A 14,203-nucleotide genomic window follows, 5' to 3' on the forward strand; every position below is an offset into this window, starting at 1 on the left:
TGTTGCCCAAGACTTTGCATTTTTAGCAAATTTCCAGACGATGCTGATGCTGGTTTGAGAAGCACTGAGTGAACCTACAGATCCCGCAGATCAGGCGTTAGCTTCGTCCGTCAGCGCGAACCTGGGCCCTCCCGAGGGTCCGAGAGGTGGAGGCCCAAACAGGTCTCCCGTGGCGCACCCCCGCGGGCGCCTGGGACGGGGCTCCCGGCACAGAGAAGCCCGGGAACAGCCCCCGACACCGAGGACCGGCGCGAACCAGCGAGACGCCGGGAGCAGGCGCGCGCCCCGCCCTCCGCACGGACACCCCCGCCCCGCCCCTCGCATCCCCGCCCCGCCCCGCCCCTGCGCCACCCCCAGCACCGCCCCCTCGCGTCGCCCGGGTCTCCCGCCCCTCCCAGGCACCGCCCCCCGCCCCAGCACCCGGCACCGCCACCGCCGCACCACCACTCACCACTCCGCACCGCGCCCCCCCTTACCACGACCTCGCACGGCCCTCCCAGCACCGCCACCCACACCCCCGCCGCACGACGCAGCACCGCCTCCCAGACCCGAGCCCCACCACTACCCAGCACGGCCCTCCCAGCACCGCCGCCCGCAGCACCGCGCTCCGAGCACCACCGCCCCCGCCCCGCCCCCGCCCCGCCCCACCACCTAACACCGCCCCTGCCCCTCGCCCCTCACCCAGCACCGCCTCACCACCTAGCACCGCCCCCCCGCCCCGCCCCCGCCCCGCCCCCGCCCCACCACCTGGCACCGCCCCTGCCCCTCGCCCCTCACCCAGCACCGCCTCACCACCTAGCACCGCCCCCCCGCCCCGCCCCCGCCCCGCCCCCGCCCCACCACCTGGCACCGCCCCTGCCCCTCGCCCCTCACCCAGCACCGCCTCACCACCTAGCACCGCCCCCCCGCCCCGCCCCCGCCCCGCCCCCGCCCCACCACCTGGCACCGCCCCTGCCCCTCGCCCCTCCACCCAGCACCGCCTCACCACCTAGCACCGCCCCAGCACCGCCCCTGCACCGTCCCACCACCCAGCACCGCCCCCTGGCACCGCCCCCCCGCCTAGCACCGCCCCTACACCCAGCTTCGTCTCACCACGCAGCACCGCCCCCGCACCGCCCCCAGCCCCGCCCCACCACCTAGCCCCGCCCCCAGCCCCGCCCCGCCCCTCCACCCAGCACCGCCCCAGCCCCTCCACCCAGCACCGCCCCCCGCCCCGCCCCGCCCCCCGGCAGGTTTACCCCCCACGTCCCCCCAGCTCCGTCCCCCACAGCGCGGCCGTGGGCGGGACGGGAAGCGCCGGCGGGGGACTGAACGCGGAGTCCGCGCCTGGCTCGGGGCCAAGGACAGCCGGGAGCCGGGCGCCGCTCGGGGCGGGAACTTCCTGCGTCCCAGGCCAGCCAGTCCCCGCCGGGCCGGGGGTGCGCGCCCGCGTCCCCCGTGGCCTTTCCGGAGCCAGGGGGCCGAGGCCGGGGGAGCCGGGACCCCGCTCCGCCCCGCGTCCCCGGCGCGTGCACCAGCCCGAGGCCCGAGGCCCGCCGCGCCCGGGGCGGGAGAAGCCGGGGAGCCCGGGGGGCCGAGTCCCGGGCGGATCCGCTGCGAGCCCGGGCACCGATGGCGGCGGCGGCGGCGGCGCTCGGGGACCGGGCGCAGGTGAGTGCGCAGGTAGCCGCCGCGGCGGGGGCCTTGTCTGTCCGCTAGCCTCGCCCGCCTCTCCTCGGCTTTGGAGTCTGGGGGCGCTGGAGGGGAGCCCCGCCCCGCCTGGGGTGCTGGATCCAGGCCGGAGAGGATACAGGGCGCTTCCCACTTCCGAAATCCAGTGGCAGGAGGCGAGGAAGGGTTTCCCGGGCACACGGACGGGCGTGTGCAGATGCTGGGCGGGGAGAGTGAGCTGAGGGTCCGGAGAGCAGGCGGGAGACGGGGAGCCCCGGATGGCGGGCAGAGGAGCTGGGCCTGTGTTCTGATGGGGTGGGAGCCACAGCCGGTCGCGAGGAGAAGAGGAAGGTGATCTGACTCGGGTCTTGACAGGCTCCCTGTGGACGCGGAGTGGAAAGCTGACCCGGGGGAAGGGTGGAGGCAGGGAGAGCAGGAGCCGCCGCTGCGCTGGTTCGGATGGGCGCTGCAGGGGCTGGAGGTGGAAGTCACTGGATTCTGGATCCCTCTTTTAAGTCAGGCTGACCAGATGTTCTGACGTGGAAGGTGAGAAAGGGAAGGGATGGCTTTTGGCTTCAGCAGCTGGAAGGCTGGATGGGAAAGTTGGTTGTAGAAGGAATTTTCAGTATAAAAGTAGAAGTGAGGTTTTGGCGCCGCTGAGCTCTGGTGTTCCAGAGACCCCTGAGCGGAGCTGAGCGGGCAGCTAGACACCAGTTATGGGGTGTCTGCGGGCCGTAGAGTTAAGGTAATGAAGGACTGACTACACAAAGGGACAAAGGCTAGGCCTTATCCAAAAATAGAATTCCGACCCACAACCTGCAGGGACCTGCCCAGGAAACCAACCTCTTTATCTACAATAAACAACCCAGGAAGCTAGTAGCCTGCTTAAATTAGAGACTCGCAGGAAGCCAGATTGCCATCTCTAGTGACAAGCCAGGAACAATAGCTTCTCTAACAACTGGCCCCAGATGACCAGGGCTTCATTAACAACTGACAGCTTCTCTAATTTTTGTTCCTGCTTCCAACTCCTCTTCTCTTCCAAGTAGAACCAAATGTACACCCCTAACCAGTCACACAGGGGGCCCGCTTCTGGTTAGCCTGGCTCCAGCTTCCCCGTGCCAGCAGCGCCCCCCCCCCCCCCCGCGGTCAGCACCCACTTGAAGGCTTCTGTTTTCTGCTACACAGCTCTCCCACTCCTCTGCCTGCCTTTGGGTCTGCCAAAACTGGAGCGACGGCGGCTCTCTCCCTCGCCATAGCGAGCTCAGTATAAACATCCTTGGCTTTTCTTATTTGGTTGGTGTTTCTGCAGCTAAAACATCTAAAATGTGGCATGTGGTTGTGTGTCCGAACCTTCAGGTCCTGGGGGCAACGATGTTCAGCAGGAAAGAGGAAGGTGGGGGCTGAGAACTGAGCACTGGGTCTGTTGCTGGGACAGCATGGTTGGCTTGTTTGGCTTCATGAAGACTGACATGGAAGAATAGTGGTGGTGGTGGTGGTGGTGGTGGTGGTGGTGGTGGTAGTGGTGGTCGTGGTGGTGGTGGTGGTGGTGGTGGTGGTGGTGGTGGTGCTCTGTAGGGAAAGGGGGTGTGGCCGGGGGTGTAGAGATGGATGGGATGAAGAGGATCAGTAGTAATGGAGGCTGGAGCTTAGTCACCCCTCCACATCCTCAGCAGGACTTTGTGGTACCCCTTGGTGGGGCCGGGGATTTTCAGTTGGGCTGGTGAATTAGCTTAGGGGCAAATGGTGTCAGCTGGGAGCAGGTGACCCTGAGTGGGTGGGGGTAGGAGAACCCATGTGCAACATAGAAGAGGAAGAGGCCCAAGGGTGTCTGATATGTGTGGCTCTGCATAGCTTTGGATTGAAGCCAGGAAAGGACCAAGCAAGGGGACCTTTAACTCCCTGGCGAGTGTTGCCCTTGGTGGTGGGAGCCATCCCAGATGGGATCATGGTTGTCTTTGCCAAGAACTTTCCAGATGTCATGTGTGGAGTAACATGAGGGTCCATGGCGATGGCTATGATGTGGGCTGATATGGGGGAGGGCACGGTGACAATGGGGATGCAGCAGTGTGGTCCAGAGTCTGAGGAAGGTGCAGTCCAAGCTCTTGGCCCAGGACCTTGAGACTGGCAATTAAGGGAGAAGATTGAGTCCATGTTTGTCTGTTAATGACATAGGAGGGGGGCCCACAAAGGAGGGGGTTCAGTCCTGCACTTCGGGCCCAGAGCGTATGGTGTCTCTCTCCCCCCTGCCTGTTGATGTTGTGGACCACCACAGTGGTCAGGTGAGGCATAGAAAAAGGCAAACACCGGTGGAACCAGGGCCTTGAGTCTCCTCTGAGTTGGGAGCTAGGGAGGAGGCAGTGCAGGGGACAGACAGGGAGTCCTGAGGAGAGAAGCTGATCATGGCATGAACTGTCCCCATCATGGCAGGGCTGTGTGACCTTTGAGGACGTGACCATTTACTTCTCCCAGGAGGAGTGGGGGCTCCTTGATGAGGCTCAGAGACTCCTGTACTGCGACGTGATGCTGGAGAACTTTGCACTTATAGCCTCGCTGGGTAAGGCCTTCCCACCCACCTGATGTCCTGAGCTCACGCTGCCTGTCCCCTGTTCCTTCCTATGGCCAGACTGTGGCACCACTTCCTTCCCGGTTCTCCCAGGATATGTGGTGCACATTGCAGGCCTGTGCCATGTGCAGTGTCCCATCCTCTCCCTGAGCCGCCCCAACACCTGCTGCCCCAAAGCATTTTGGGGAAGGGGACGGGAGTGAGGAGTTTTGCATGTAGCCCCATGGATCCCGGCTGGCTCAGCTGCTCTCTGCCTGGGTGACCCTGTCCTTGAGCTGATGTGTCCTGGGGCCTGACTGCTGGGAACACTGTGTGTTCCTTTTGTAATATTTCACCTTGTTTTCTGTGATCTGTCATCAGGTAGTTCACCTGGCCAAGTGCTGGCCACTTAGCTGTCATGTCTTTCCCTCAGGACTTACGTCTTTCAGGTCTTACATAGTTGCCCAGCTGCAGATGGGGGCAGAGCCATGGGTACCTGACAGGGTGGACATGACTTCAGCCATGGCAAGAGGGGCATACAGCGGACCCATCTCTGGTGAGTGGGGGGTGAGGGGGCAGGTGACATCACTACCGTCCTCACATCACACCTGCAGCTTTTCTCATGTTCATCCTTGTTTTGGTGCCCAAGCCCATGGCCACATCTCTCTTCTACCTTTCCTGTTCTTGACACATCGCCCATTTGTCATTTCTGCTCTAACTTGTGACACCTGACTCACTCTTTCCACAGCTCCCCCTGTGACTGTCTCCACCAGGACATACACTTAATATGTCATGATATGTGCATATTTCCCTTTCGTAGTCCTTAAACAGTGGCTACTCAGTTGCAATCAGATTTTCCTGGGCCTGGACACGCCATTCTGCACAGGGCTTGTGTGTTAGCAATAGCTAAGGCCCTGCTGAAAAGCCTTTAGAGAAGTGAGTTGGAGACCTCACCTTTTGTCCCAATACTGTGCCCATACTTGTGTCCTTGGTCCTGGCAAGGCCACCCTTGGTTTGTGACCTTGCCAGTCACGGTACTGCAGAGCAGATCATCCCTTACCCTGACTTCAGGCTTCTCGTCTTGCCAGCTATCCTGAGGACCCATTCCAGGGTCAGGGGTGCATTTGTCATGGGGCTGCTTCCTTCCATCAGAGCTCCTAGTAACTTCACTAGCATTTCTCTGTTTTCAGGTTTTTGCTGTGCAACAGAGGCTGAGCATAGTGTGTCTGTAGCAGGAGTGTCCCAGGACAGGAAGCTCAAGGCGGCTCTGTCCAAGCAGAAGGACTACTCCTGTGACATGTGTGGCCTACACTTGAGAGACATTTTGCACCTGGCTGAACACCAGGCAACACATCCCAGCCAGAAACCATACATGTGTGAGGCACCGGGGAGAGAGTCCAAGTCCAGAGCAAACCTTTACAAGCATCAGATGCAGCAGAGTATAGACAAGCCTGTCAGAAGGGATGAGGACAGGGCCTCATTTGTGAAGAGCTGCAGAGATGACACATCAAAAGAACCTTTTACAGTCAGGGAGGGTGGGAAGGACTTTGTGGGTGGGACAGCTACATCTGACCTTCCACAGCATCAGGTCGCTCACAGAGTGGAGGAGCCACCCCAGAGCACTGGTGTGGGGGACTGTCACACAGTGCAAAGCCACAGCAAGTGCGGTGAATTTGGGAATGCTTTCAGCGAGAAACCCACACCTATTCAGCAGCAGAGAACCCACACTGGAGAAAGGCCTTATGAATGCAACAAATGTGGGATATTCTTTAGCCATGCCTCTGGCCTCTTTCAGCACCAGAGAGATCACAACAGAGGAAAGCCCTATGAGTGCTGCGAGTGTGGGAAGTTCTTTAGCCAACACTCCAGTCTTGTTAAACATCAGAGAGTTCACACTGGGGAAAGCCCTCATGTGTGCAGTGAATGTGGGAAATTCTTTAGCCGAAGCTCCAACCTCATTCAGCATAAGAGGGTGCACACTGGAGAGAAGCCTTATGAGTGCGGTGAATGCGGGAAATTCTTCAGCCAGCGTTCCAACCTCATTCATCATAAGAGGGTTCACACTGGCAAAAGCGCGCATGAGTGTAGTGAGTGTGGGAAGTCTTTCAACTGCAACTCCAGCCTCATTAAACACTTGAGGGTTCACACTGGAGAAAGACCTTATAAGTGCAATGAATGTGGGAAATTCTTCAGCCACATCGCCAGTCTCATCCAACACCAGATAGTCCACACTGGCGAGCGGCCTTTCAGGTGCAGTGAATGTGGGAAAGCCTTCAGCCGAAGCTCCGACCTCATGAAGCATCAGAGAGTCCACACTGGGGAACGGCCTTATGAGTGCATCGAATGTGGGAAATTGTTTAGCCAGAGCTCCAGCCTAAATAGCCATCGGAGACTTCACACTGGCGAGAGGCCTTATCAGTGCCCTGAATGTGGGAAATTCTTTAACCAAAGCTCCAGCCTCAATAACCATCGGAGGCTTCACACTGGCGAGCGACCTTATGAGTGCCTGGAATGTGGGAAAACCTTCAGGCAAAGATCTAATCTGAGGCAGCACCAGAAGGTTCACAAATCAGACAAGCCGTATAAGTGCAGTGAATGTGGAAAAGCCTTTAGCCAGAGGCCTACCCTCGTCCGGCACCAGAAAATTCACACCAGAGAAAGGAGTGCAGAAAATGTGCACCCTCCTCCAGCACAGCGATGTGCAGTAGAGATGAGCTCTGAGAACAGTCTTTATAAGGGGGCCATCAGCCAGAGGTTGAACCTTGTTCATCCCAATGTCCACACTGGGCAGATTCCCTATGAATGCTAATTATGTTAGAAGCTTTCTGGAATAAAGTAGCATTTTCTCACCATGGACTCTATCAGACCTTTGTCACTGCGAGTGTTTGTGGTAGAAGCCGTTTAGCTCTGGCAGGTCTCCAAGAGTGTGGGTCAGCCAGTCCCTGTTTTCAGACTCCTCTCTCCCAGGAGGGAATCCAGAGGAGCCTGAGGCCACAGGGAGATGTCATTCCCTCCCTCCAACCAGTGTAGCTGTGGACATGACCCATCTTTGACCATGAAGACCTGAGCTGAGTTCTGCTGGCAGCTTGTGGAGGTTTCCCTTCTTTCAAGGACATGGCTGATCTCATACGATGCTCATGGTGGATTTATCTGATCTCCACATTACCCATCCCAACAGCTACCTACTTTGCATTGCCTTAGTGATAAAGCCACCTTAAAATCTCATGTGTCTTGATCACTGTGGAGTGGGTTGAGAACAGTTGAGGTCTACCAAACTAAAAGGGCCTCTTAAACCTATTGCTTCTAAGGGAAGAGCAGGATGGTTGGAAAACAGCTCTTAGTCTAAATTTGGCCTCCTCTGTGTTGCTGCTCAAGGCCTCCAGGGGAAGATGGTAGGGCTTTGTGGGCCTAATGCGATCTGAATGGCATGAATTTTTGTGAGCCAGAGATTACTCCGAGGACAGGGCAGTTGTGACAACCTCCACTGCATCTGGGAGCAACATGAATAGGGCCTCTTGTTTCCCAGATACTGTTTACCTGGCTGGCACCTTCCAAGGAGCCATATGCCGTGAATTTTAGCATCTGGTATACAGGTTTCCTAATTGTAAGACTTACTGGGCCCAATTGAGACCATAATTTGTATGGAAAAACTGTGGGTAATAATGGAGTAGGCAAGTCTACAGCAAACTAGAGGGAATGTACCTGTTCTAAAAGTGCATCCACAAATGTTCCTTTGAATGTGACTCTGCATTCAGGATTCAGGCTTTGCAGAAATTCTCAGGACCTTTAGACCTCTGCCCTATGGCTTAGGTCACCAGCAGAGCAAAAATCGAAAGGTTTTGTGCATACTAAGGCTCTCTGCACTATTTGTGTCATGGCCATTGCTGCATTGGCAAGAGAATAGGGGCTAAGAGAAGGTAGATCTTGTACTCCAGGGATGCAGTGTTTGTGACATAGCCAGCCATTTTTGCTACCAAGGCTTCAGAGACAGAGAAAGAGAGCAGAGTCAATATAGGGTTGGCAAATCTAATTTTCTAAAATGAATGGGAGATCAGATTTTTACGTGCAACAATTTCTTTAAATGTCTTATTGAGATATAATTGTCATGCAATAGTTGTACATATTTGATGTGCACAATTTGATAAGTTTTTCAGTAAGTAAACACTCAGGGAACCAACACCAGAACTGTGACAGTGGACCTATCCATCACCCACAAAGCTACCTCGTGCCTTTTACTTTCCCTCCTTGCCTTCCCAGAAAACTATTGATTTACCTTTTTTTCTCCCACTATAGATATGTTTGCCTTCCTTAGAATTTTATACAACTGGAATCATAAAGTATTTCTACCCTATTTTTGGTCTATTTTCTTCCACAACAGGATTATCCATGCTGTATGTACGAACAGCTCATTCCTTTTGCTGTGAGTGGTGCTCTCTTGAGATCCATCACAGTTTGTTATGCTTAATTTTTAAATTAAAAAATCTCTGGTAAAATACATCATAAAATTTACCATCTTAACCATCTTTAAGTGCGTAGTTCAGGGGTATTAGGTACATTCATATTGTACAACCAACACTACCATTCACATCCTGAGCTCTTTTCATCTTGCAAAACTGGAAGTCTGTACCCATTAAACAATAATTCCAAAGACCCCCCCCCCATCGCCTAAACCCCTGAAACTGCCCTTCCACTTTCTGTCTCTGTGAATTTGACTGCTTCAGGTACATCATATAAATAGAGTCTTCTAGTATTTGTCTTTTTGTAACTGGTATATTTCACTTAGCATTAATGTCCTCAAGGTTCATCTATGTTTTATGGCATGTGTCAGAATTTCCTTTCGTTTTAAGGATGCATAGTATATATTCATAACATTGTATTTCTATGCCATATTTTGCTTTTTATTCATCTATCAATGGATATTTTATTTCCATCTTTCAGCTATTGTGAATCATGCAGCTACGAACATGGGTGTAGAAATCTCTCTTTGAGACCTTGCTTTCTGTTCTGTTAGACATATCTGGAAATGGAATTACTGGATCCTATGGTAATTATATTTTTAATTTTTTGAGGAACCTCCATACTGCTTTCCACAGTTGCTCTATCATTTTACTTTCCTACCAACAGTATATATGGGTACTGGTTTTCCCATATCCTCACCAACACGTTTTTTTTTTTAAGATTATTTATTTATTCAAGAGAGACACAGAGACAGAGAGGTGGAGACACAGGCAGAGGGAGAAGCAGGCTCCACACAGGGAGCCCAACATGGAACCCTATCCTGGGACCCAGGGATCATGCCCCGAGCCAAAGGCAGACACCCAACCACTGAGCTACCCAGGCATCCCCACTTGTTTTTTCTTTGAAAAAAAAATTTTTTTTAAATTTCTGAATAGTATCTAGCTAGATAGATATGAAGTGGTTTCTGTCTATCCTAGCTCGTTGAGTGTTTCTATCTTGCAGGAGTTGGATTTTGTCAAATGTGGGTTTTTTTTTTGGGGGGGGGTTTGCATCATTTGAGAGGATCCTGTTTTTTCCTTCTACTAGTGTGGGGTATTACACTGATTTTCGTATGTTGAACCTTCCTTGCATCCCAAGAATAAATCCCACTTAAACATAGTGTATAATCTTTTCAATGTGCTGCTAAATTCTGTTTGCTAGTATTTTGAAAATTTTAACAAAGGTTAGTGTTATTTAATGTATAAAATTCACCAATAAAGTCATTGGGTCCAGAGCTTTGTCTGTTGTGGGGAGGTTTTTGGTTGTATATTCATTATACTAATTATAAGTTTATTCAGATATTCTCTTCATGCTTCAGTCTTGACAGGATTTGTTTCTGGGGCTTAGTCTATTTCATTTAGGTTCCATTTTTTGTGCGTACAATTGTCCAGAGTACTCTCATTATCCTTTTTACTTTGGTAAAATTGGTAGTAATGTCCCCACTTTTACTTCTGGTTTTAGTATTTGAGTCTTTTAGTCATTCTAGCTAAAGGTAGTCAATGTTGTTAATCTTTTTAAGAACCATCTTCTGGTTTTGTTGATTTTTCTGTATTGTTTTTCTATTCTGTATTTTTTAAATCTGTAGTCTTTATTATTTTCCTTTGTCTAGCTCTTGGTTTAGTTCTTTTTCTAGTTCTTTAAGTTGTAAACTAAGGTTGTTGATTTGAGATCTTTCTTTTTTAATGTAAGCATCCTGCTTCATACAGTTTTTGCTACATCTCATAAATGTTGATATGTTGTGTTTTTCTTATCCTTTTTTTTTTTGAGAGAAAGAGAGAGAGAGCCATGCTGAGAGAGTGCATACACATAAGCAGAAAAGGGAGGTCCAGAGGGAGAGAATTTTCCTTTTTAAGATTTTATTTATTCATTTGAGAGAGGAAGGCAGCATGAGAGAGAGGGAGCGCAAGCATGTGAGCATGAGCAGGGAAAGCAGGAGAGGGAGAGGGAGAAGCAGACTTCCTGCTGAGCAGAGCCTAATACGGGGCTCAATCCCAGGATGCTGGGATCATGACCTGAGCCAAAGGCAGATACTTAACTGACTGAGCCACCCAGGTGCCCCAAGAGGGAGAGAATCTTAAGCAGACAGCAGACTCTGCATTGAGCACAGCCCTGACCCAGGGCTTGATCTCACGATCCTGAGATCATGACCTGAGCTAAAATCAAGAGTCGGATACTTAACCAACTGAGCCACCCAGTTGGTGCTCTGTATTTTTGCTTTCTTTCATCTCCAAAAATTTTCTAATATTCCTTGTGATTTCTCCTTTGGTTCCATTGATTGTTTAAACCTGTATTTAATTTCCACAAATTTGTGAATTTTCCAGTTTGCTTTTTATCAATTTCTAACTTCATCCTGTTGAGGTTGGAGAAAATAGTTTGCATATTTATCTTTCAAAATCTATTAAGCCTTAATTTGTGGCCTAATGTGATCTATCATGGAAATGTCCATGTGAAAAAAAAAGGAAATGTCCATGTGCACTTGAGAACAATGTGTTTTCTGTTGTTGGTGATTAGAGTATTGTGTACATTTCCATTAAATATGATTGGTTTATTGTGTTGTTCTAGACCTTTATTTCCTTAATGACTTTTGTCTATTATTGAGCACAGGGTATTGAAGTCTCCATCTAATGTAAAACTATTTCTTCCTGCCAGTTTTTAAGTCATATATTTTCTTGGTCCTTTATTAGTTTAATAAATGTTTGTAATTGTTAACACTTTATTACTGTATAGAACCTTTTATTATGATATAAAATTGCCCAAATATGTGTTGTAATTTTTTTTGGTATGGGAACTTATTATTTGTATGGAATATTTTTGCATCCTTTCACTGTCAACCTGCTTGTATCTTTGGCTGTAAAGTTGGGTCTCTGTGGACAGCATACAGTTGGATAATTTTTTAAACGTCTCTTCTGTCAGTCTTTGACTTTTGATTGGAGAGTTTAGTCCATTTACATTTAAAGTAGTTACTGATGAGGGATTTACTTATGTCATCTTACTATTTTTTTCTGCAGCTTTTTTGTCCTCCATTTCCTATATTAGTATCTTCTGTTTTTTATTTTTTTAATGTGAAATGTTTTAGTTCCCTTCTTATTTCCTTTTGTGTATATTCTGTAGCTATTTTTGTAGTGGTTACCATGGAGATTATGTTGAACATCCAAAAATTATTAATATTCTAATTTGAATTTATATCAGCCTAACTTCAATACCATGCAAAAACTCTACTCCTATCCTATTCCATCCCCAAATCTTTCAGTTATTGATATCCCAGAATTACATCTTTATACATTTCATGTCCAAAACATAGGATAATGTTTGTTTTTTTAAAATGCACGAGCTTCTTACCAAAAAAAAAAAAGCATGAGCTTTTAAAATCATGTAGAAACTTAAAAATGGAGTTATAAACCAAAGGTACAATAATGATAGTTTTTTAAATTACCTATGTATTTATCCTTACAAGTCATCTTATTCCTTCATATGGCTTAGAATTAGTCCAATGTCCTTTGGTTTCAAGTGGAAGACTCCCTTAGGCATTTCTTGCTGGGCATATCTAGTGGTAACAAACTTCCTTGGATTTTGTTTATCTGGGAATTAATTTCTGCCTTACTTTTGAAAGACAATTTTGCCAGATATACAATTCTTGGTTATCATTTTTCTTTTCTTTCAGCACTTTGAATATACCAGCCCACTGCCTTCTGGCTTTAAGGATTCTGATGAAGAATCTGTGGATAATCTTATTGAGTATCCTTTGTACATGACGAGTCATCTCTCTTGTTCCTTTCAAATTTCTCTTTGTCTTTTGACTAATTGTAATTTGTCTTGGTTTGAGCCTCTTTGAATTCATCCTTCTTGGAGTTCACTGAGATTCTTGGATACTTATATTCATGTATTTCATCAAATTGGGGGAGTTAATTCTTCAAGTTATCCCTCTTCTCCTTTCGTTTGCCTCCTGGGACTCCCACAGCATGTATATTGTTTCATTTAAAGGTGTTCCAGATGTGCTTTATATTCTGGTCACTTTTCTTCAATCTTTCTTTTGATTTTCCTATCTTGAAGTTGACTGATTCTTCTGTATTCTCAAATCTGCTTTTGAATCCCTCTAGCAAATTTTTCATTTCAGTTATGGTAATTTTAGCACCAGAATTTTTTTTATTTCTTTTTATGTTTTCTGTGTCTTGTGTGATATTTCCATTTTGTTCATGCATCATTTTCTTGCCCTTCTCCATGTCTTCCTTTAGTTATTTGACCATCTGTGAGATAGATGTTTGTATAATAGAACTGCCATCACGTCTTTTTAAGAGACAGTTTCTGAAATTTTTTTTTAAAGTGGGCCATGTTTTTTTCTTTCTGTTGTTTTGTTTGGTTTTGTGTGTGTGTGTGTGTGTGTGTGTGTGTTTCTTGTGGTTTTGTTTTTGGCTGTTGGGTTGTTTTTGTTTTTGAACACTGGACATTTAAATTTAGTACTGTGTTAACTCTGGAAATCAGATTCTTCATCTTTTCCCAGGGTTTGCCATTTTTACTTAATTTGTTTAATTGTCATAGGCTGTCTCCACTGGGGAATAGCGTGTGGTGTATCTCAGGGTCTTTTCTGAACCTGTGCCTTAACTTTTAAAATTCTACTGTATATGTGATTGCTTTGAGATGTCTAAATCCTAAATATTTGGCTCCCAAGAGAAGAGAAAGAAAAATGAAGAGGAAAGGTATGTGGTATCTTAAGTTCCCTGGAAGTCACTTCAGCCACAGAGGGAGGGGCTTGCAACAATTGGATAAGGGTTGCACAAATGGCTGCCCACTTCTATGTTTTCTCCTCTGCAATCAGTTTATAGCACAGATCCCCAATATTTGTAGAGTGGGATCCTACCCAGACTCCCAAAAACTGCATGCAAGCTGCTCCAGGGACACACATATAGCTGCCTGACAGGGCAAGTGGATAAGGGATGGGTAGCTGCTACAGTGCTAAAGACTGATACTGGCCCAAAATAGCTGCAATTTACTACTGCTTATGCCTTCCTCTGGAAGTTATAAGCCTTCGATGGACCCCAGAGTTCCAAAATACTTACAGTAGACATTCTGCCAGTATAATTGTTGTCAGGGTAGGGAGATGACTTCCTTATTGCTTCCTATCTACTATCTTCCCAGAATCCTTATTCAAATGTACTAGAATTTTTTAACCCTTTTATGTTACATGACATGGGTTTTTGGCTATTACAAATTAAGCTATGACCTTGAATATACAGGTCTTCAGATGGGTCTATGCTTTCATTTCCTTTGTGATAAAATCTAGAAGTACAATACCTTTGTTACAAGTCAGGGGAATATTTAAATTTTTGGAAACCAACAAATTGTGTTCTAAACTGCCTATAGCATGTTACTTTCCCCCAGCAGTGAATGAGTTCCAATTCTTCCATATACTAGCCAATAATTGCTATGATCAGCATTTTTAATGTTTGCCATTTTAACAGGCAGGTAGGGGATCCCTGGGTGGCGCAGCGGTTTGGCGCCTGCCTTTGGCCCAGGGCG

At 48.8% G+C, this 14,203-nt stretch overlaps 1 protein-coding gene across 5 annotated transcripts; it reads left to right on the forward strand.

Moving 5' to 3' along the window:
• Positions 1-1,293: 1,293 nt before the first annotated feature.
• On the forward strand, positions 1,294-11,134 carry ZNF792 (zinc finger protein 792). 5 transcript variants are annotated; one of them, XM_055311276.1, is made up of 4 exons: positions 1,294-1,650; positions 4,078-4,204; positions 4,626-4,748; positions 5,383-11,134. In XM_055311276.1, the coding sequence occupies exons 1-4, from the start codon at positions 1,612-1,614 to the stop codon at positions 6,999-7,001; spliced, it is 1,908 nt and encodes a 635-aa protein (XP_055167251.1). In that variant the 5' UTR covers positions 1,294-1,611; the 3' UTR covers positions 7,002-11,134. The 5 variants fall into 5 exon arrangements, with proteins under 5 accessions (XP_055167251.1, XP_055167252.1, XP_055167254.1 ...); XM_055311277.1 differs by having other exon boundaries at positions 4,120-4,204; XM_055311279.1 differs by lacking the exon at positions 1,294-1,650 and adding an exon at positions 1,670-2,196 and having other exon boundaries at positions 3,823-4,204.
• The last annotated feature ends 3,069 nt before the right edge of the window (positions 11,135-14,203 follow it).

The sequence above is a fragment of the Nyctereutes procyonoides genome, unplaced genomic scaffold (genome assembly GCF_905146905.1).
Source record: "Nyctereutes procyonoides isolate TBG_1078 unplaced genomic scaffold, NYPRO_anot_genome, whole genome shotgun sequence".
In the NCBI taxonomy this organism is placed as follows: Eukaryota; Metazoa; Chordata; class Mammalia; order Carnivora; family Canidae; genus Nyctereutes; species Nyctereutes procyonoides.

Bases quoted from the DNA above. Each gene is read 5' to 3' on its own strand.
- ZNF792 (XM_055311276.1), top strand. From the start codon at position 1,612: ATGGCGGCGGCGGCGGCGGCGCTCGGGGACCGGGCGCAG. The intron at 1,651-4,077 runs GTGAGTGCGCAG...CCATCATGGCAG, and splicing joins CGCTCGGGGACCGGGCGCAG to GGCTGTGTGACCTTTGAGGA. The intron at 4,205-4,625 runs GTAAGGCCTTCC...TCTTTCCCTCAG, and splicing joins TGCACTTATAGCCTCGCTGG to GACTTACGTCTTTCAGGTCT.